The following is a 24229-nucleotide window of genomic DNA, read 5'->3' as shown; positions in this document are numbered from 1 at the left end:
ACAACAGGGACAATTTGTTGGGATCTGGGGTATTTGGGGTTGTTTTTTGCCAACACCACTAGATGGCACCATGGAGGCTAGAATAGGTGGACTGGAGTGCTGATGTCACCGTCACACCGGTTCCTAATCTTCTCGTCAGCAGGACTACAAAAGTCGGCGACTGCCAGCATACCAACGCTTGAGTGTTAGCCAGTTATGGTAACCCTCGATCTGTTGTTGTTGTTCCCAGACGTCCTGGCTTCCTGTTTGTCGCTGTCCACTCCGTTGTTTTGAAAACCAACCAAGGAAATCTTATATTTGTAAATAAACCACTTAACTGAGCTTTGCTTCCTGAGTTGTGTTCTGCATGTGGGTTCGTAGTGTTGATACCAATATGACACAATTGTTCTCTGAGTAATCGAGCAACTGAGCAGTTGATTCTTGGAAGTTTATTGGATCGTGTTTTCTCCGCACAGATCACCAACCGTAGGGCTTATATACAGCATGCTCTACATCACAACTCCATCAGACCTTTCCACTCTGAACTTCTGTCCTTGCTGCAGCAGTTTTCTAATAAATGCCACAAAAGACAATTTTTTTTGTGTGTGTTTGTGTTGGATTTAAATAAGTCTGTTTTTACACACTTATTTGTTTTTTGTTTTTTTTTTTTAGTTTTATGGCTGTTTTAGGAGGAGAATCCCAGCATAAGTGGGATTTTAAGTCTTGGATCCCACTGCGTACACTTGTGGATGTTCTTTTTATTCTTTGTGAATAAGGTATGGAAACTGAATGACATCATTTATTGGATAAGTAATAAACAAGTACATACTGTACAATCAAAGTGAAACTAAATGTTCAATATGATCCTATATAAATCTGTTTGAAAGTCCGAATGACTTTGCCTCATGTTTTTACATATGTAAGCTTCTTAGAAAAAATGTTTTATTTCGATACTTATGACATTCTGAAAAAATAAAATATGCAATTAAATATGCGAGTGTTCTGGGTGGCCTCAGAGTAAAAGGTCCCTGTTTCAAATCTTGACCGGGGTCTTTCTGTGTGAAGTTGGTCAGTTCGGGATTCTAAGGAGTGAGCCTTTGTGTGAATGGTTGGTTGTGACCAGGGTCTCCCTCTTGCCCAAAACCAGCCAAGATAAACTCTCACCAACAACCCTCATTGGACCCTGGAGAACAGCCATAAAAAAACTGGATGAATAACTGAAACAATAGAAAATTAGACATTTTGTTAAAATTCCAAGAAAGGACACAAATGCTCCATTTTATAAAATTTCATCATGAAATGCCAGTGGGATAAGGCATATTGTAAAGTACCAATGGGATATTTCTGGAAAGGACATAAAGGTTGGAACCAGAGTTGACTGCCTCAAACAAGAAGTTGGATCAAAATCCTGTCATAGGAACAAAAACCATTGTAAACTGCCTCCCTGCTCCTGCTCCCAAACTGTAACAGCAGGTTTTGAACAAGATGATCCACAGCTGTTCTACATTGGTTAGTGTAAAGTATGGTTCGTGTTCATTTCTCATTTCTGCTTTATAACGTGTTTCATTCAAAGGGATGTCACAAAGGTGCAAACATGTAAAGCTTGTACAAATGCTAAATGTTAAGGATTTGATTGTTAAAAGTAGGTTACCATAAAATGTAAACAAACTTCGATGTCACTAAAATGATTTGATTACTGAAATAAGGTCACGATTAGCTTATGACAGAATAATGACTAAGAACAGTGTCTCTGTGGGGTGAGGGAGGCGGAAGGTTCCAGGACATCATGATATGATACTATGCTTTATAGTATAAAAATAAGTAAAGGGGTTATTACTTCAGACACAACTGGGAACGTGTTGCTGTTGCTTCGTGTTGGTGAGTTGTTGTCTCCATTCTGCTGAATGTTTAAATAAATGTATGATTTGTTTTTAAACCTCTGCTTTGGACTCGTTTTGTGTGTCCGTCTTTTCTGCAACATCAAAAGATCCGATGAGAGAAACTAAGTGGTCGGGTGAGATTCCTCTGAAAGGAGTGAATACTAAAACTTCGTTTTTCTCAACATTAGATACCACATAATTAATTCGCAAGAGGATCAGCATGAAGGGAGACAAACACTGAAAAAACAATAAAAGAGGCTCCATTGCTGTTTCGTTTTGGTTTTGGTTTTGGTTTCTAAGGTTCAAAATGATACTTACAAAAAAGAAACAAAAAGGAAAGAGCAACTTAAATGATTTTGCTTTCAATTCATAAGACTCAGAGGAATTTATTGTTAAAATGTTTTCCCAGATCTTTTAATTGTGGCAACTGTATCATTACTCACCACAACATCTACTTCTTTCTTTGTGCTTTGCTACTCTACTCTTTTTAAACTTGAAGTGATAAGACAATGGGCAACCCTGGTCCTGGAGGGCCACTATCCTGCATGTTTTACTTGTTTCTCTGCTCCAACACACCTGATTTGAATCAATGGGTGAATAACAGGCTTCTGCAGAACATGAAGAGGTCATTTAATCCCTGAATCAGGTGTGTTGGAGCAGGGAAACAAGTAAAATATGCAGGATGGTGGCCCTCCAGGACCAGGATTGCCCACCCCTGATATATATGATGCCGTGCCATACAAATGATACCATGTTGGCTCGGACAATGCCCAGATTAACAAGGTCCATGTCAGATGTTGGGGAACCAGGACATTCTGATAAGAAATGGGCTACTGGAACAAGACATTCATAGACTAGGGCAGAGAACTCAACACTGTTGGAATGTTATATGAGCAAACCCAGAGAGAGGGGCTATATGGGAAAGATGTGGGACCTATGGAAATATTGACACCTAAACTGACTATGAACAACTTCAAAACCAGTGTCCAACATTCGAGAGCAAAACCTGCTATCACACCTAGAGGCTGATGAGCTACAACAAAGATGCTATGACAAGGGGAAGCCAGGATGACAGGTCAGGGAGGAGATACTATTATCACCCACACTATCTAAATATCTATCTAACTCACAGGTGTCAAACTCCGTTCCTTGAGGGCCGCTCTCCTGCATGTTTTAGACGTGTTCTTGCTTTAAAACACCTGGTTTAAATGGATGACTTGTTGCCGTGCTCCTGGAGAACTTGGTGATTTGGTGAGGAGCTAATCAAACCATTTGAATCAGGTGTGTTGGAGCAGAAAAACCTAAAACCTCCAGGACAGCGGCCCTCGAGGCCTGGAGTTTGACACCCCTGATCTAACTGAACCCTGAGGAACTGAGTACAATGGCAGCTGACCTGAGAAGGAAGATTATGACCAAGCTAGACAGCTATGAGCTGCATGCCTTACCAAAGTACCCTCTGAAAGTCTGCTAGAAGATGTGAATGCAGAACTGCTAAGTATCCTGACTGACACCATCACAGAGACCAATAAGCTGATATACACCACAGCAAAAGTGATCCTTGGCATACTTGGCTCTAAGATCAAGCCTACAAGCAATAAGTAAGTAAGTAAAAACTTATTTGTATAGTACATTTCAGCAGTAAGGGATTCAAAGTGCTTTACATAATAAAAACATCAATAAAATTACATTACAATCATACAAAAAAAAATCATAAAAATCATCAAGCAGATACACTTGATAATCATAAGGAGATGGTCAATATGTTATAAGATAATTTGTTCAGAGCAGATTTTCACCTGAATTTGTTTGCAGACTACTAATCAAAGGCAGCTCTAAACAGGTGAGTTTTCAGCCTTGATTTAAAGGAATTTACTGTTTTGGCTGTTTTGCAGTTTTTCGGGAGTTTGTTCCAGATTGATGGTGCATAGAAATTAAAAGCTGCTTCTCCATGTTTGGTTCTGGTTCTGGAGATACAAAGTAGACCAGAACCAGAAGACCTGAGTGTTCTGGAGGGTTGATACGATGATAGTAAGTCTTTAATGTATTGTGGTGCTAGATCGTTCAGTGATTTATAAACTAACAGAAGTATTTTAAAGTCTATTCTCTGAGCTACAGGGAGCCAATGAAGGGACTTTTAAAACCGGGGTGATGGGCTCTATTTTTCTGGTCTTAGTGAGAACACGGGCAGCAGCAGTTTGGATCAGCTGCAGCTGTCTGATTGATTTTTTTGGCAGACCTGTGAAGATGCTGTTGCAGTAATCGAGACGACTAAAGATGAATATGTGCATAATTTTTTTCTAGATCTTGTTGTGAAATTAGTCCTTTAATTCTGGAGATGTTCTTCAGGTGGTAGAAAGCCGACTTTGTAACTGTTTGAATGTGTCCCTTAAGGTTCTGAATCCATTACTACAGCCAGGTTTCGGGCCTGATCACTAGTTTTTAGCTGTATATATAAATAAGGAGCATTAAGGAGCAATAAGGAGCATTGTCCCCCATGGAGGAGGAGTGTGGAATAATATTTTAATAATATTTTGTTCAGAGCGAGGAGGTACATTCAAGAAGTAGAAGCCAGGAGAATAAACAGGGTATCCACCTCATCATCCAAAATGTACTCCCAATGGTAGGGAAATAACAAGAGTGTAGATCCACCCAAAGCTGCAATACTGGAGAAACATATGGGAGAACCATATATATATATATATATATATATATATATATATATATATATATATATACAGTGTTGGGATTTGGTTCTTCAGGTGTTTTGGTATTTGTTTGGAAGCACATTCATCTTACACTTTGACTCACTTTCAACTGGCTGTGGTTATTCTTATACCGTATTTTCCGGACTATAAGGTGCACTTAAAAGCCTTTAATTTTCACAAAAAAAAGGACAGTGTGCCTTATAATCTGGAGCACCTTATATATGTAAGAAGTTGTAATGTTTTAGTACAACTTTGGTAAACTACAAAGCTGCACCGCTTGCAGCATTAGGCCCCCACATACTCGGGCGTACTGTGAATACTCCGTGAGCCACGCGGACTCTGGGCGTACTTTCCACACACGGTTGAGACTTCATACTCGAGTGAACAGATTGCCTAAAATTCTCCCGTGACAAATTTCAGTCATGGCTTCCTAAGCATCCTTTGATGTTTTACACTAAACCCTTACAGATTTTTTTGAAATCCCAAATGAAAGTAAGGAATATGCAGCTGGGAAGCTTTGTGGTGTCCTGCTGATTAAAAAAAACAACAACAACAACAACAAAAAATGCCCACCTTCATTATTATGAAAAAAAGCAACACCTCTTGTGGGACTTTTTATTTTCTCTCCACCAATCAGTTTCTGTTTGTGGCTTTTAAACATTTTAGCATGTGTCCAACAAATGGTAAATGGCATGCACTTATATAGTGCTTTATCTAGTCCAAGGACCCCAAAGCGCTTTACACTACAATCATTCACCCATTCATCCACACATTCACACACTGATGGTGGTAAGCTACAATGTAGCCACAGCTGCCCTGGGGCGGGCTGACAGAAGTGAGGCTGCCATCACACCGGCGCCACCGAGCCCTCTGACCACCACCAGTAGGCAAGGCGGGTGAAGTGTCTTGCCCAAGGACACAACAGCTGAAACAGCCGGAGCGGGGGCTCGAACCAGCAACCCTCCAATCACAAGACAAACCCCTACCTCCTGAGCCACTACAATCAGGAAGCCCATGAACATTATAACACTTGTGCAATTGTTTTGATAAAAACACTAATGATACAAATGTGCAATAAGGCAGGGTTTGTTTTCAAGAGAAAATTGTACCAGTTGTTTTCTCCCCCAAAAGCATCTTTGAGAATATTTTCACATTGTGTGTGTGCGCGCACGTGTCTGTATAAAACAGGATTTCGCTACTTTTTTTAGAAGGAAGGCCACCTGACTAAAGCTTGTACTGATTGTTTTGGAACTTTTTGTTTTTTGTCAAGTCTGTCAGTTTTCTGATTAATGTTTGAGTTATGGTTAATACTCCTATTCAGATAAACTATAAAAATGTCTTGCTGCATCCATATTTATGTTGGAAGTCATTCATAGACAGGGCATGTTAAAACGCTGACGAAACTAAAGGCCTAGCTTTTCAACACCAACTTCCATACCTATGTTTTAATGTCACATGTTGGTGTTTATGGATCTTGCTGAATCACTGTGTGTGTTGTGTTCCTAGATTTACACAGTGAATGCATTTCTGTTGCTGTTATTACTTCTTGTCACTGGAGGGAACTGCTTTGACAGCGTAGGGCAGACGAGACTGTGTTAAAGAAAATAAGAAACAGAAGAGACGAGACAACGCCATATTCTGGAATGACGTCTGTGGCGTAATGATGAAAATTACTGTGAAAAATTCTGTGATGGCGCAGTTACTGTAATAAAGTTTGCGAGTTTAACAGCTGTCTCTCTAATTCATGGCAAATGCCACAACAAAACTGGCAACAAGGGTGAGCGCCCTTCATTTCCGAGTGCATCACTTTCCCTGCATCATGAAAAGTGATGAACCTCCTATACCTTTTACATAATGGTGTAAAATATTCAACAACTATGTGGTAGTCATAAATGCTACAGGAGACAAATGGCTGGAGGCAAGATGACGTGCCATTTTATTACACTGCCTGGATCCAGAAGGATGAAGGTACAACATTTGACAAAGTCTTGGCTGCACTTGGAAGACACTCTGTTCTCAAAGTTAATGTTATTAGGTGCAGACACACATTCAGGCACTGTGTGCAGCGTGCCAATGAAACCGCGAGCCAATATGTCGCCAAGCTCAGAGCTCTAGCTGTACTGTGATTTGAAGAGATGGGAGATGAAATTGTAAGAGATCAGTTTATTTCTAATGCGCATCAGTGCTGTGGAGTATAAGTTACTGCTGGAGGAGGACCTCACGCTAGACAAAGCTCTAAACATTTCATGCCAAGTTGAATCAGCAGTTAAAAATGCTACACTGCTTTCAGCTGTGAAAACAGAACCTGTTCAGGCTGTAGTTACTGTAAATGCTAATTTTCGAGGAAAAAAAGGGTGCAAACAGCTCACACATGTGAACCTCCATCCCTCGCTCAGTATAAACAGGCAAGTCATAAAACATCCTCACTACTTCATTTTTCAGACCTTTATCAGATGATTCCTTCTCCCAAATCACATTTTTTTAAATTGATTTGATTTCAAAACAAATATGTTTGGCCTTTGGTTTTGATGTCCCACCGTAAGATTGTCAGTGGCTCCCATCTGTCATCGCCTTTAAAAACTTTCTCTTTTTTTTCCTGCCTCAAACTGGCAGAGTGGCTCCAACAGATCCCAGGAAGAACCTCAGAGATCTCTGTCCAGATGAGCACAGTTCTAGGAACAGCTGAGATACTGAAGAGAACCCTCAAGCTCCCAGGTCCTCTGGTAGAGGACCTGGGATATTTTTTTACCATCAAAATATATTATAATCTTTACTAATTAAATAATAATCATTCATTATTTGTTATATTTATTAATGTCGATTATTTTTACTTTGCCTTTGGATCGGACAATATTTATGCTTTTACTCTGGAAGGTTCATAGCGGAAGTTGCTGTTGCTAGGAGGAAGTCAACTTTGACGCGCGAGTTGATGCTGCTCCACCTGACTGCTTAAAGGAGTAAGCAAAGGTTGAATTACGATTGTTAATGCGTGTAAAAAACTCTAAAAACAAACTACACGACACAAAGTCGTTGTCGCAGTTATATACACGGGGTTTGTCGCTTATTGAAGGAAACAGGAAGTGGCTCGATTGTTAGTCTACCAAGCTAAAGCTAAGCTAACCATAGATCAGACTCCACATCTGGAGTTTGTTTGTTGTTTTATGCAGCTCTAAACTATTTAGAACGACGTAAAATGTATCTTTATTGGCAACAAAGTGTTATAAAAAAAAAAATAGGTCGGCCCGTAAATGGTCAATCATGTCTGTGCTGCTGCAGGATTTTTTTTTGAATTTTCCACATTTTTTTATAACTTAAGAAAATTAACGAATATTAAAGAGTGTGAAATTTTTCTCAGGTTATGCAGACAGAATAATAGTCGTCGCATAAAGAGTTTGGGTTAATCAGCATATACTGAACGTCATGAGAAATACAAAGTTTGTTCAGATCCTTACAGTCACTTTATATATTCTCTCAAATCTGTCCAATTTCATGAGATATTTTGCTAACAGGCTGTCAGTGTTGAATTTAACAATTATAAGTTTTAAACATATATGTTGCACGGTATGTAGCACTTGGAGAATGTGTTGGGAGTTAGTCTCAGCTACTACCCCACCAAATTTTAGCTCAATATCTGTAAAATTGACTGACCTTATCAAACGAAGCTGAAGTTGGCTTCTGATTCCCTAATCGGGAAATGGCTAAAGGGCGATTCCACTTAATTTTTCACTACCTTACTACCTTTAATCTCTTCAAGATAAAAAACTACAACACCTAGACACTTCAGACCTGGACAGGATTATTCTAAACACATAACTGAATAATTAAAACCATGATTGGGATTTGTGAAACCTTCCTCTGATTTATGAAACTTCATCAAATGGCCATTTCAGCACTTTTTTTTGGCTTAGGAGTTGCTGTTGTCTGATCTGATGTGAGCATTTCACAAACGGGAACCGCAGTTTGTGTTGTGTACTGACATGAAACACAAGCTGCATAATAAAGCACTGACTGACTTCTACACTCTGGCTTGGCAACTACACTGTCATTGCCAGTAAGCAGCTGTTTTTTTTTCTGTAGATCGTTAAGTATATTCAGCTGTGATTCTGAATATATGTGTATTACAAATGGAGAAATTGCAATGTATTGGATATTGTTGTGTTTCATTTTAGTGCTTGGCTGTTCCTCATCCTGTTTTTGCTGAATTTGTAAGCACTCCTGGGAAAACGTCTCTGTCGAGCCGATTTTGTAGATTCTTTTCCCTGGAGATTTTCTGTAGGACTGCAACAGATTTGACATCATTTAAATTTCCCACAGAAAGTTGTTCTTCATCTGCAGTTGCAAGCTGTTCACCGAGTTTACTTTTAAGTTCTTCGCGCTCTGGTTGTCGACAGTGTAGGGTATGTTCTTCCTCACCGCTGTGGCTTATCTGTCCCTAGACTGAGACTTCTATGAGTATTTCCTCTTGTGTTTTATTAGGGTCTTCTTTAATAGAGAGGAAAAAGGTTGTGCAGCCACTTAATTTGCACACAGCTTTGCCCCTCTAGTAATGCTTTTTGACTTTGCGGCTCAGTCTACTTTTAACTTTGTTCATTTTGAATGTTAGAACACAATATTTATTTGTGATGGATATTTTATGGCTCTTTAGCTTGATCCAGGCTTTTTGGAGCACTGTGTAACCTTTTCTGGGCCGTGGTTGAATTGTTGACCACTCCTCTCTTGTGAGACAGAAAAAAAAATCTTTCAGGGCATGACACTTTCTCATTCCCCAAAGGCAACCTCTTGTTTATGTTGTCCAACTGTCCACTTTTATTTTACCTAGAAGAAATTTCCCAGAGAATCTGGCTCAATGTGAGCTGTGGCAGCCATCTTGAATTGTAGCAACCTGAAAAGTTAATCAGATGTAGATGTGCATTCAGCGATTACTTTCTGAGTCTCATCAAAACCCACCCACTGGTTGATGAGATATTTTGCTAACAGACGAGACAGAGTTGCCTCTCAAAGTTATTGGGCAAAGTTTTGAACACAGGTTTGGATTGATGTGTTTGCTGTGTGTGTTGAGGATGCCTCTCAGCCACCACCACACCAGGTTTTAGCTCAGTATTTGTAAAATATGCCGAGTCATAGCTGTTTTTGTGTTTGTGATCGTTGCTGAGCTGTGGCGACCAACTTTAATGCGGGTGACTCCAAAAGTTAATCAGTTGTAGATGTACATTCACTGATTGCTTTCTGAGAGTTTCATTAAACTCCATCCTCTGGTTTATGAGATATTTTGCTAACAGACAGACAGACATGCACACAGAAATGAGCAGAAACAATTGCCTGCCCCCAACAGTGAAAGCTAAACGTAATAAGATGTTGATGTTATTTAATATAGCGGCCCACTAAGATGTATGGTGGAAATTGAATAAAACTTTATTTTGTAGTAGGGGCAGTTTGATGCATTGATGGTATCTAAAGAAAGATTTGTCGCCCAAATGAATTTTTTTTATTGTATTTTACCATTTTTAGCTCAAACCGGGGATGACCGACTCTTCACTTCTCAACTCTGAGCTGGAATTACAGCAACAAGAAGAAATATATCAGCAACTGCTGTTACAGGTAATTCTGCTCTCATTTTGCTTTTCTTTTACTTACTCTCTTCTTTTCTTTTTCACACTCGCCGACAAATAAAAAAGGGAACCACCCAGAAAGAATGGTTTAATTTGGATATAGTTTGGTTCACAAACATGACATAAACACATGAATGCCTCATTAATATCAGGGTTTTATGAATCGCCTTTTTCTTTTATATCGTGTGATAGGTGGGCCGTGACGGGCAACATAAACGTGTTGTAGCTCTAAAACAGTGATATTCCACAGTGAGTGTATTGAAGGGATTTCCACCTCTTTGGGTCAGTCTGTTTTTGCAGAAATGAGTCACGGAGAAACAAATTAAATATTAAACCTGATATTGCATGCAAAATTTAGACATATGTAAATTTGTTTGTACTTCTTTGCTGTTTTTTTTTTTCATTTCCCAAAGGCCTTTGAAATAATTTGAAACGGACAAAAGTAATACAAAGAAAAAGATTACTAAAACCAACTAATAAATTGTGGTTCAACAGAATTATTTCATAAAACAAACTAATGAAACTGGCCCTGACTAAAAGGATGGTACTTCTAGAAAAGATCAAACTAATTTGTCCACAGGGACATGTGTAACTCAGGTGTGTCCTGTAATCAGCATCACAGGTGTCTTCAGTCCTGTAATGAGTCAGTCTGCCTGTTTAAAGGGTGACAGGTAGTCACAGGGCTGTTTGCTATCATGGTGTGTACCACACTGAACATGGAGCACAGAAAGCTGAGGGCAGAGTTGTCTCAGGAGCTTAGAAAGGAAATGATTGAGCAGCAGGTTGAAGGTAAAGACAATAAGACCATCTCCAAGCAGCTTGATGTTCAGAAGGTTGTCCACAGGACTGGAGACAACCTCCCTGCTAGAGGAAAATTTATGACAAATTGGAGAGACTGATAATATGAGTGGGTACCAAAGAACCGAGAATAACTTCCAAAGAGATTAGAGGTGAACTCCAAGGTCAAGAATCATCAGTGTCAGATCATCGCTCTGTTTGAGTCAAAGTGGACTTAATGGAAGACGACTGAAGAGGACACCAAATCATAAAATAGCCAAACTGAAATTTGCCAAAATGCATCTTGAGTAGCCACAAAGCTTCTGGGAGAATGTCCTTTAAACAGATGAGAAAAAACAGGAGCTTTTGGGCAACAAGTCCCATCAGCTCGGTGTTCACAGACACAAAACATGAAACCTGTTCCTACAGTGGAACATGGAGGAGGCTCGGTTCTGTTCTGGAGCTGCTTTGTTGAAACATGCAATCTGGAGAGGTAACCCTTCAAACCTGAGACAGATGGAGCTATTTGCTCTTAAGAAGTGGGGCACAATACCTGTGGACAGGCGCAGAAGTCTCAAAAGGTTGTGTAACAAAATATTAAGTTAAGGGTACCATCTTTTTTTGTCGAGACCACTTTCAGTTTTTTGCTTTTAAAAGTAATTCTGTTGAACCCAAACTCAAAAGCAATGCCTGATTTGCATTTGGTGAATTTTAGTAATGTTTTTTTTTTCTGAGACTGACCCATTGTTGGACCCAATGTTTCCCACACAGGCAGGGTCATTGTTTTGTCCAAGAATTGCAGAGCCTCGTTACATCTACACCGGCCGTCTGGACAGAGATGTTGGACATTTCACAACACCCTGTGTTATTCCATAATATGTCTCAGCGGCTAACATCAGTCAGGTTCAATGTGTCAGTTGTGTCAAAAAATTGGGTCAGCTGCCATTAAGAAACAAAACGGTGACATCTGATTCTTATAAGCACTGCAATGCAGTCGCAGGGCCTTTCTGTCTGTGCGGTTTTATTTTATTTCCACCACTCCATGTGAATGTTTAACTTGTTTTTGTAGTTGATGAACCTTTCTTTTTTGTTTCTTAGCTTCCAAAAAAACTAAAAAGACAGTTTTGCCAGAACACATTAGAGGTTAAACATCTGAGGTTAAAAGCGTCTACTGTCAATTACTGACCTTGAAAGCACCTTGAAATGCCTTGCTGCTGAAATGTGCTATACAAATAAAATTTGATTGATTGATTGATTGACTTTGCCCTGATGTTTTAAAGAAAATAATACTTCCTCAGACTGAAAATGAATGACTATGAATGTCATAGATCAGTGGTTCCCAAACCCACAAAATACTTTTATCACTAATTAGATAAAAAAAACAACAAAATGATTATTGAAGTCTTTTATGACTTCTGTTTTTATGTTTTATAACAATTATGGCAAAAAAGGTGCCATCAGCAATCATCTTAAAATTTTCTTTGATTGCTAGAAATCATCTTAAGACCCGCACTAGTTGTTTTTACAACCCACAGTGGGGTCCTGACCCCAACTTTGGGAACCACAGTGGCAAATCAAACGTAAAAGATTGATTCTCTTAAATTCTTTTAGATTTGCAAGGTCAAAACTGGCCTGTTGAACCAGTCGGTCAACAAATCAGTCCTTCTACAGGAAAAATTAAACTAACCACTGGATTGCAGTAGTTTTGGATTAAATTTTCCATAATGTACTGTCTAACTGTCCATGTTTAAGCACTACAAGTTAGTTTTAGTTGAGCGTCATGCCGGGAAAGTAAACTGTTTGGCTTAAAAGTGAGGAGTATAATCAGAACAAACATGGAGAAAAGCTCCCTTTATTTGTTCTAACATTCAGATGACTTTTAATGTTTTATTTACACAAAACATGTGCCATTTACGTTTAATTAACAGGAGGAAACTTTTGGTCTTTTTTTTCTAGACAATGGGAAAGCTGCAGACTGAAACTCCAGATTCCAAAGTAATTCGACCTCAGCCTGGTAAGTTTCTCCGTCATAAGAGGTGGAGCCATTAAAACAAAAGAATGTTCACCATTAATTGATTCTAAAGATTTACTTATCCGAACATAAAAAAAAGACAGTCTTGTCTTTACCGGGTTTTAAATGTAACCAAATACAATCTTACATAACCAGTACAGCTGTTGTCGTACTCCGTGAGAAGTCACAAAGCCGGCTCTCATTTACGTAGTTGCGCAAAAAAAAATTGCGTCAAACCCGTTTTAACGCTGTAGGAGCAGCGGGGAGCTTACCGGGAGTTCTCGTGGAAGATGAAAGGTGTGAAACGAACGTCTTGCAACCACGTGGCTTCTTGGCGTCTTATGGAGTGTGCCATAAGACACTTGACTGATCACATTGTGTCATTTATTTCACAAAAGTCTTTGAAGTGCAGAAGCAGTGTGTGTAATCCAGGTGTGACTTTATAGGGTAAGACACTGCTTGGTGATGCTAATCAAATGCACTGATTTGATTCCCAACAAATGTAGAGGAAATGAGACATCAGCAATGACCTCGGAGAATCAATCTTTGCTGCAGCCCGACCTGGGAAGAGTTGAGGGTCATTTCCAAACAATTTGGAGTTTGTCATTTTACAGAAAGAAAGATTATTCATAGGTGGGAAACAATCAAAAGCACCGTTCATTTTCCCAAAACGTTGGACATTTTAGATCAGTGATATCCAATCCTGGTCCTCGAGGGCCACTATCCTGCATGTTTTTGTTGTTTCTCTGCTCCAACACACCTGATTTGAATAAATAGGTGATTAACAGGCTTCTGTAGAACTTGAAGACCTGCTGAACAGGTAAGTCAGCCATTGAATCAGGTGTGTTGGAGCAGGGAAGCAACAAAAGCATGCAGGATAGTGGCCCTCGAGGACCAGGGTTGGACACCACTGACCTAGAAGGTTCAGTTCGAAGTCAAACTGTGTAAGGTTCAGAGAGATTGCAGCACACCCATGACCTCCATCTTAGACTCTACGCGCCTCAGTTAGCAAGTTCAACTTCACAACAGTGCAGTTAGAAAACGACTGAACAGGTCCAGTTTGTTTAAAGAGTTGCAGGTTATGTGGAATGTGGCAGCACAACTTAGGTTTCCTTATGAACCAAGAGACCTGTGGAACAATGTTATTTGGAAAGATGAGACGAGAGAAGAGACGTTTACCCACAGTGCACAGCGCCATGTTTCACTTTCCAAATACGCAGCGATTCAGCACTATGATCAGTCAATCTGAAGTTTAACCCTTATTTTGCCTCTATGCTTTCACAAAAATTGGCATCCGAGTTCTGTGTCCCAGCTTTAAAGTGTCACATAAAAAGCAAAAACAAGCCCCAACCATCACCCCTCCACCGCCGTGCTTGAGCTGCATTTGTGCTGATATGATGTGTTTATTTTCTCCCCAAAGTTCAAGGTCAAAGGTCAAGGTCACAGGTGACCTCTTTGTTAAAAACTTGTCTCTGCTCCTACATGTTACCGTTCTATTCCCTCCACCAAGGAGGTTCTGTTTCCTGTTCTGTCCATTGGTTTGTTTGTCTGTTAGCAAAGATCAGGTAAAAACTCAACAACAGATTTGGAGGAAATCTTCAGGAAATGTTGGGGTTGTCACAAAAAAAAACAATAGCAATGGATTAAATCTTGGTGGTGATCCAGATTATGATCTGAATCGTACTATTTACTAATGACGCTGTGTCCTTGGGGGTGGTTTGCCCTCTCTGACTGCTTCTAGTTGTACCCGTGAAGTGCAGATAACAGGTTATGGGGGCCGTTCGGTGGAACATGAACTCGTCTGTACAGCCAGTCAGAATCTGAAGCTTGGTGCAAACTAGATCTTGCAGCAGAGGTCATCTAGCAGCATAGTTAGTCAGTCAGTCATGCATGAACCTGCAGGTCAAAACAACATCAAAACACCCATTGTATAACTCCTAAACTCTCTACTTAAGATTTACATAAACTTTTGACTTTTCTGCGCCCCACCCCCTTCAAAAGAGAAAAATAAATAGAACTTTGTGTGTGTTTGTACCATTCATAATTGCCTCTTTTTTTTTTTTCCTACCTTTGATCTAAATGTCTGACATCGGAAACAATCAGGGCGCCCAATCTAAATTCACGCCTTCTGCTAATGCAGAAGGTGATTTGGTGGTGTCTTAAGTGAGCTGTGAATAAACAAGCTCTTGCATACAGTATGTCAATGAACTGAAGTAACTTTGGAAAGCAAAGTGGGCCAAAATTCCTTTACAGTGATACGAGACACATATAAAGTTAAAAAAGAAGACAAACTCTGAGAGTTACTCCAGATAAAGTGCTTCTACCGTGTATTGAATTACTGATTTGTTTATGTTGGGTCTGTATTTTTGGTTTAGCTGTGGATAGATAAGCTTTTTTTTTATCCCAATTTAAAATAGTAAAATCCACTGCTTCTACACTAACAAAAACACATGACAAGGACAAAAAACCACAGTGCACAACAACATACAAGCCAAGCATCATAAGTTCTAAATAGATAAAATATCATGAAGGTAATAAAAAAAATGTATTTGTAACAAGATTGTATACCCCTGCATTTATTTCCTAACCCAGCCTACGTCTCTTTCACCTTTCCTCTCGTAATGAAATAATGACGCAGTGACCTGATAGGAGTGAGCTAACCGTTTTGCCATGTTTTTGACGCTTGGGTTCAAAGAAGTGTCACTTTCTTCTTCGACAGCATATGGAAGACATATTTGTTTTCGCAGTGTTTCGCTTAAGTTGAGGCATTCTCACGGGGCCATTCGCAGCCCTCAGAGGGATTTTGTGCAGCCCGTCCTTGCAATTTCGGTATGGTATGACGTTGGCCCCACAGGCTTAAGAGTTTGATGCAGATATTCGGCTTTAGTGCATTTTAAGGGTGATATATTTAGGGTTTTATTACTTTTAGGTTTAAAAGAAAACCAGTGTAGAGGCTAAGCCAAGGCTTTAAGCCCCGATCTGGTACACCGGGGTAAAGCTGACGCGCTACATTACTTATCCGCTGAATTAAAATCAGAGCCGTCCTTGATCTTAGTGCAGGTAATCCATTTATTTTCCATGATTCTGGGCAATAATCATCTTATTTCCTTTTACAACGAATCAATCGCGTTCAACGTGGAGTTAGCGGTCGAAAAACATGGTTAAAAAGGACTACAAACCTTGACTGCCTTCCACCAAAACGTAGACTTCTGAGTGATTTTTCATAAAACTTGGCTAAATACAGCTAAAGTTTTTAAAGGAATAAAGTTGTTGTTGGTTTAATCATTAATTGAGGGAAATTGGACTTTGTTAGGGATTATGGAGTGGGTATAATTTACATTTGATCACCTTCACTAATGTCCCTTCAAACCTTCTATGAATCAGGTTTAGTGACTACCAGCTACACTTTTTAACACCTCAAACACCCTTTAAGGACAGGCCATCAATGGTTGAGTGAGTCTGGAAGACTTTTAAAAAACTTTCTCAGGTGGGATTCAAACTACAGGCCAATGAGATTTTCACTTCAAGGGTCTACGACACACAACCCCTTTTTTAGCAACAGAAAAGTGACTCATATTTTACGCTTTTGTTCCCAAAACTAGACTAAAATTTACCTTCCAAGCACAAGAAAACAAACTTTTTATGTTTAGGATCTAGTACAATTTAGAACTCCTTTTCCAAAAAAAGTAATACACTTTTGTCCTTTTAATAAATGCTATGTGTTTACTTTATTGAGTTTTTACAAAAACAAATCACAAACGATTAAAAAATGAAAAATTATATAAAAAATTCAAATGTTTCTGACCTGCTAGTACCTAAAACTTAACTGTTTTGGCCCATGTGCCAAAACATTTGTGCCTTCATCAGTTTTGTTTTTCTTATCTTGTCTCGTGTCTGTCTTTTTCCCTTTTTTTTTTTTTTTTCCCTTTCGCCCCTTCCAGGTATGTGCGTGAAGACGTTCTCCGAGCCCGCCAAGGAGAAGGTTTTCATCAACATCTGCCAGTCGAACTCTGTGCCACCGCCGCCGGAACTCACCCGAGATGAGCTCGTGCAGCTGCTGCAGTCGGAGGATCCAAGCGGCTACAGAGTTCCCATGAGCCTCGGCGAGCCGCACACAGAAATAGACAACAGTGTGTAATGCAACCCGAGAGCTCGCAAATCAGTCAAAGTTTTCAGTTTCATTTGCTGATTCTAGTCTTAGTGGAACTGGTCTAACAAAACAGAAGGAAAGCAAAACCCCTTTTGTAAACAGGAAGTACAATTTGTTAACATTTCATCTATAAGTTTATGTCTGCCACATACAATATGAGTGGAACAGTGTTTCTCCAGGGAGTCATTTTTTATATTAGCTGCTAGTAATATATTGTTTTAAGCTTTTAGCAGCACATCAGTGTTTATAGTGATAATATTAAAACTTAAAAATCCATTAATTTTCTCGTGGAGCTGAAACTGCACCCCTAATGCTGTTTACCGTTTGTCATTTTAAAGCAATTAGTTTGTTTTTTTTGTTTTTCCTCACTGAACAGCTGTCTGTTTCAGACTGTCAGAGTTGCACCGCTTACGATGTTGTCATCAACCAGGACTTTTTCCAGCAGTGTCAGGTTTGTGCCCATTAAAACCCTACCACAAGCAAAAAATTTGAACAAATATGACACAAACTTAAACTTTTAAACTGTGTGTGTTTGTGTCTTGTAGAAGGATCCCTTATTCCAGCAGTTTATTATTCTGGTGTCTGTCGAAGGCTTAGAGGGCAAATATAATCTGGAGTTAAGCCGAGGTGGGTTTGTGTTTTATGTTCTTCCTCTTTTGTGCTGGAAGCAATTAATGGATTTCATTTGTGTTTTGTTTTTTTTTCTGCCCAGACTGGAAGGTGCTAAAGAACAGGAAATTCCTCGGCTCTGTCAGCGAGCAGAACATCAGGACGAAGAGCAGGCCAGTAATCCAGGAGCTGCAGCCCGAGTACGTTCCTAGCGCGACAGTAAACAACCAGGCACAGATTAATGTGGGGAACTACAGCGAGCTGAAAACATATTCACTTCCCTCGCCTGTCTGTTTTGTTGTCTTACGATCTGAAATATTAAGGTTTTTTTTGGGTGGGGTGTATCTTTTTCACTTACACAACATAACTACCACTTTAAAATATATATTTTAATGTAAAGCAAACAAAAGGACAACAACCAGATAACCTGAATATGCGTATGTATTCACCCCTCCAGAGTCTGTTTGTTTGGTCCATCGAACCACTGAAAGTTGTCCCCATTGTTCATAACCAAACTGCTCCAACTCCTTCAGGTCGGGTGGGTGCTGCTCGTGTCCAGTAATATTAAAATCAAACCAGAGGTTCTCAGTTGGACTGAGGTCTGGGTTTTGATTGGGTCATTCCTGGATATTTACCTGTTCCTCGTTAATCCACTGGAGCGTTGCTTCAGCTGATTGTTTAGAGTCATTATTCTGCTGAAAGGTGAACCTCCATGTCAGTCTTAAGTCTCTTGAAGACATCATTTCTCTATATTTTACTCCTTCCAGTTTTTTCTTTCAGCTCTGACCAGTTTCCCCATCACTACTGATGGATAAACATCCCCATATCATGATGCTGCCACCACCATCTTTTGGTGTAGGGATGGCGTTCTCAGCATGGTGAGAGGTGTTAGGTTTGGGTCAGACACGGTGCTGTCCTTGTAGGCCTGGTTCAGTTTTAGTCTCATCGGACCACAACACCTTCTTTCAAATGTTTGGGGTGTCTCCAATGTTACTTTTAGCAAATTCCCTACTGGTCTGACTATTTTTTATTTATTTATTTTTAAGCAATTGCCTTTTTCCTGTCCACGTTTCCGTGAGTCCCGCCTGCGTGCAGTTTACAGTGGTCAGATGCTGGCAGCTCTGCAGAACAGCTGCTCAGCTCCATCACGGTTCTCTTTGGCCTCTTTGTTGTTTCTCTGATCGAAATCCTTTTCACCTGGTCTGTGAGTTTTGCTGGGTGAGCCTCTCTTTGAAGGTTCGCTGTGGTGGTGTCATCTTCCCACTTCCTAATAATGGATTTATTGGGGCTCTGTGTGATGTACAGGTTGTGGGACATTTTTTTATTTTCTAACCCAGCCCTGATCTCTTCTTCTGCACAACTTTGTCTCTGATCTCTGTGGGGAGTTTCTTGAACTTCATAATATCTCTCGCTTGGTGGTAGCTCTTAATAATTAAAACTTATATACTTTTATACATTTACTTCTTACTAATATACACTGTGTTCGAAATTATTATGCAAAACGTGTTTAGGAGTGACAAGGTAAGAAATTTTTGGTTTGTCAGCTAAACTCATTGATGGTGATGTGTGTCAGGGCTCCTTATATAATTGAAAGCAATTGCAGACACCTGTGCTAATTAGTTTGGCAGGTGTGTCCAATTAAAGGCAAGACTACTTAAGAAGGCTGTCCCACATTATTAAGCAGCCTACATTTTCAGCCAAAATGGGAAAGAAAAAGGATGTGTCGGCTGCTGAGAAGCAACAAATTGTGGAGTGTTTAGGTCAAGGCATGACTACAATCAACATTGCCAAGACACTTCATCGTGATCATCGCACAATTAAGAAGTATGTAGCTGATTCACAGCACACACGTGTGCGTGCTGATAAGGGAAAATTGCGGACTCTTTCCAACAGGCAATTCCGTCGGATTAAAAGAGCAGCTGCAAAAATGCCTTGTCATGGCAGCAGACAAGTTTTTGAAGCTGCTGGTGCCTCCAACGTCCCCCGCACAACAAGATGCAGGGTCCTTCAGAGGTTTGCAGCTGTGCGTAAGCCATCCTGTCGACCTCCTCTATCCACTGCACACAAGCAGAAACGGCTCCAGTGGACCAAATAATAAATGAAGACTGACTTCAAAACTGTTTTGTTCACCGATGAGTGCCGTGCAATGCTCGATGGTCCAGATGGATGGAGTGGAGGATGGCTGGTTGATGGACACCCCATGCGATCAAGGCTACGGCGCCAACAAGAAGGAGGTGGAGTAATGTTTTGGGCTGGAATCATGGGGAGAGAAATTGTCGGCCCCTTTAGGAACCCCGAAGGGGTAAAGATGACATCCATAATGTATGTGGAGTTTCTCAAACAGCACTTCCTGCCATGGTTCAAGAAGAAGAACCGTGCATTCCGCAGCAAGATCATTTCCATGCATGATAATGCACCGTCTCATGCTGCAAAGAACACATCTGCATCTCTGGCTGCTATGGGCATAAAAGGGGACAAACTTATGGTGTGGCCCCCATGCTCCCCTAACCTCAACCCCATTGAGAACCTCTGGAGCATCATCAAAAGGAGTGTCTATGATGGCGGGAGGCAGTTCACATCTAAGCAACAGCTCTGGGAGGGTATTCTGTCCTCATGCAAAACCATTGAAGCAGATACCATCCAAAACCTGACAAATTCAATGGACGAGAGAGTTCAGAAGCTCCTTTCCAACAAGGGCTCCTATGTGCAAATGTAACATGACCTAGAATTAAGTTTTGACTTAAATTGTTTGATTTCAGTTTGTAATAACCTGCTAATGGTCACAAATGACCATTTCTTTGTTCTTTATAAAAATGAAAAGGTTGAAAACTCTGCTGAGCATAATAATTTGGAACATGCATTTTGAGTGTTTTATTTTTTTAAAATATATTGTTATCATTGGCAGTTTGTTCAATAACCTTTCGATTGTACTCTAATAGTTGATGACTGGAAAATTACAATGACTGCATTTCATATAATTAATTTTGGAAAAGCTGAGAAAATATTATTTGCATAATAATTTGGAACACAGTGTATACTCTTGCTCTGAATCAGCAGCAGTTCAACACCTCTGAGATCATTTGTCACTTAGTTTGACCACAGCTGGTTTTGTTGGCTTCTTAAGGTGATGGTTAGGGAAATCTTTGACATCTTTGCATAGTTTATACACTCCCCATAGTGGAGCATTAATCAGAAGGAAGCATAGGGTTTCCCTGCTCAAGCTGCTGCCCTCATGATCCAACATCAGAACAAGCAGCAGAAAATAGAATATTAATGTAGGTTTTACTTCTGCATTGAAAACGGAACTGAAACATTAATAGTTTCTCAAGTTTGAAATGACAAAATTCTGAGTAAGCTGAAGATTTGTGCATTTAGGTGCTGATATGTCCTACTCTCTGTGTGTATCCCTGCAGGGAGAGCTCCTCTGCTAGCCCTAAAAGGTAAAATCTCTCTCTCACTCACTCACTCACTCACTCACTCACACACTCTCACACACACATACATTTTGAAAGCCAACAATCTGACACTTGGATGTTTTTCCTCTGTGCTCAGACCAGAGTTCACACTGTTTGTGGAGCCTCCTGATGGACAACCCGAGTACCTCATTTCAGAGATAAAGTTGCCTGGAGTGGTATGTTGTGCATGTACACTCACAATAACAAGAAAATATGCGATCTTTATCAGCTTCAAACATTAGGCGGGTTGCACTACTGATGTGGTTTGCGGCTTCGAACATTTTTTTTTTTTTACTGGGTGTCAGAAGAGAGAGGAAGGTCGAGAGTGTATCTAAGTACTTTAGAGACGAATACGAGGCCTTAGCGATGAAATCTGGCTGAAAATGGTTCCTGCAACAGATGATCTAAAACACAGCAGCAAATCTACAGCAAAAACAAAAACTATGACACCAGCTCAGTGAAAATCCTGACTTTACTGTGATTAAAATACTGTGATGGGACCGTTAGCTCACTGTGGATAAACATTTGTCTGCAAACCTCTTGGAATAATGCACAAGCATGGATGCAAGCTTATTATTATTATTAATAATAGGTGGTTATTTTATTGTTTCCATTGCAATTTTACATTTGAAGCTCGTACCGGAGCAAAAATTATATCAAAACATGCAGCTTGATTAGGATTAACAAGCTCTGATTTAGTAGCGGTACGTTGTACAGTTAGACGAAATTCACAAAAAAAAAAAATGGCAACAATGGTACTTTGGCGAAACAAGTGAGAAAACCTTCTTCCTCTTTGGAGCGCTATAGTTCAGACTTCACCGTAGAACTGTAATCCGTGTATGTTTCGTTCTTTGTTTTTTTTCGTTTCAAAATAAAATTGCAAGAACAAAACAAGCATGTGTTTTTTTTGTTTTTTCATTTTTAAAACGAAATGAGAAAAATGGCAATTGCAAAAATAAAGGGTATGTTGTGGGTTTTTTAACTGCAATGGTTAAACCAAAGACGAGCTTTTATTTTGTTGTTAATTCAACGGGACCTTATGGCGGAACGGGAAATGAAGACCTGAACTCCCAGCACATAACTTTTTTAGTCACCAGTAGGTGGCGGTAATGTACACCTTCAGTTTCTTGCCAACTGCCATTAAAATCCACAAGAAGAAGAAGAACTTTTTCAGTTCGCACTTCAGAATCTACCGGTTAAAAAATGGATCCGTTTGTCTTATTTAGAGGGAATCGACGCATTTTATTAAGAGCTGATGATCTTACCGTCAACAAGATTTCTTTAATATTCCAAGTAAGTCATTAAATCAGTACATTACCGCCACCTAATGGTAACTAAAAAAGTTACGTGCCGGGAGTTCAGGTCTTCATTTCCGGTTTCACCATAAGGTCCCGTTGAATTAACAACAAAATAAAAGCTTGTCTTTGGTTAAACCATTGCGGTTTTAAAAAAGCCAAAATGTACCCCTGTTTTTATTTTTGCAATTGCTGTTTTTCTAATTTCATTTAAAAACGAAAAAAAAACCACATACTTGTTTTGTTTTTGCAATTTTATTTTGAAACGAAAAAAAACGAACGAACCATACACGGACTAAATGTTGTTCAAAGTTTAAACAAGTTACAGAAAGTTGGACTTTACTTGACTGAGCTGACATTTTAACATCTCACACAATCACAGTTTAGGATTACAGCTTTGATCATTACAAAAAAAACTCAAAAAATTGCTATTGGGATTTTCGTTGATGGATGTTAGGATTTTAGGCAGCAGCTGCATCGGCACCCTGCAACATTTCTTTGTAAAGACAGACTACTTTTACACTACGTTACAGGATATAAAAGCTTTTTCCTTGGATTTATTACCTTCTCCATTGATTGTCACCTGATGAAGAGGATGACTATTTGCCAGAGCCAAGTGCCATTAGACTTTGATCTAGACTTTAGTGTAATTCCACCATAAAAGTCATGTTAAACACCTTCATGAAAGCGTTTCGGGTAAAGCACAAAAAGCCCTTTTTGTTCAAGCTAAACCTGCTGATCGAGGCTTTTCAGACTAAAATGAAAAAAATCTGCTGAGAAACTCCTCAGGGCACGACGTATAAATCTAGTTTCATCCCTGCACAACTGCAAAGTGACACGTTTGTCAATCATTTCATGCTAGACAGAGACAAGAAGCCGTTGTTTTTAAAAACTGTATTTGTATAGTTGCTGTGGTATGTGCTGTTATTTCACAATTGATGATAGGTTAATCATCAAAATGCCCAGACAAGTTTCTATTCATCCGCCTCTAATCTGTTTACTCTCACATGTACAAAGTTCTCACATGACCTGACTGTTTTCAGGGCAGAAAAGCAGATGAAACAAGTTTGTTGAGTTTTTTTATATTGTCTTTATTTATGAGTCACTGTCCTAATACTCCAAAAGTGTTGCAATTTTTTTTTTTTTTTTTCAAGTATGTAAAAATTATAAATGAAAGTAAAGGTTTATGAGAGCCTTTCTGCGTAAGATGTTTGTGAAGAAGCTGTTTCAGGAGAAGATGCCGTCGTTCCATTCAAAGGAACAGTGTCTCAGTTGGACGGACTCGTCTCCTTCGCAGACTTCGTCTTGCTCCTTGGTTCTGGATGTCGGAGAGGACCGGCTGGTGTTGACCGCTCGGCCGTCGCTCTACCATCTGGACGTCTTCCACCCGTTCTTCGTCGACCAGGAGAAAAGCGTGGCGCAGTACAACAGGAGCACGCAGGTAGGAAGCTAACCGAGCACGCGGCGGTACGCGGCGAGGGCGTCGCAGCGAGGTTTCTGCCTGCTGTCGCTGTCGGCGCAAAAACCTTGTATCTTGTTTTTATTACGCCATTTTTCTCACGAAAAAAAGGAGAATAGAGAGTGCAGAAGTTCACCAGGCCTTGTTAGGAATGTCCGGTTGTTTTTGCCAGTTATGTCCGGATGTTTTTGCCAGAACTTGGGAACAGTGGGAGGTGATAACAGGAGGATTCCTGGAACACAGGATTTGTCTGGTTCTTAGAATCCAGGAAACACACTGGGTTGAGCTAGACCCAGTGTC

At 39.8% G+C, this 24229-nt stretch overlaps 1 protein-coding gene across 2 annotated transcripts in view; it reads left to right on the top strand.

Annotated features, from left to right (window-relative positions):
* The first annotated feature begins 7445 nt into the window (after window positions 1-7445).
* Window positions 7446-24229, top strand: part of pih1d1 (PIH1 domain containing 1) — a 17198-nt gene continuing 414 nt past the window's right edge. The window contains exons 1-10 of one of the 2 annotated variants that reach the window (XM_017438593.3): window positions 7446-7521; window positions 10073-10162; window positions 12907-12964; window positions 16903-17091; window positions 17501-17562; window positions 17657-17738; window positions 17824-17920; window positions 21134-21160; window positions 21273-21351; window positions 23768-23911. In XM_017438593.3, coding sequence (XP_017294082.1) covers window positions 10085-10162; window positions 12907-12964; window positions 16903-17091; window positions 17501-17562; window positions 17657-17738; window positions 17824-17920; window positions 21134-21160; window positions 21273-21351; window positions 23768-23911 — 816 coding nt within the window. In that variant the 5' untranslated portion in view covers window positions 7446-7521; window positions 10073-10084. Of the gene's footprint in view, window positions 7532-10072; window positions 10163-12906; window positions 12965-16902; window positions 17092-17500; window positions 17563-17656; window positions 17739-17823; window positions 17921-21133; window positions 21161-21272; window positions 21352-23767; window positions 23912-24229 lie in introns of both variants that reach the window. The other variant, XM_017438594.3, reaches the window with a different exon arrangement.

This window comes from Kryptolebias marmoratus, linkage group LG12, assembly GCF_001649575.2.
Source record: "Kryptolebias marmoratus isolate JLee-2015 linkage group LG12, ASM164957v2, whole genome shotgun sequence".
Taxonomy (NCBI): Eukaryota; Metazoa; Chordata; class Actinopteri; order Cyprinodontiformes; family Rivulidae; genus Kryptolebias; species Kryptolebias marmoratus.
This window is presented reverse-complemented; position numbering and strand designations above follow the sequence as displayed.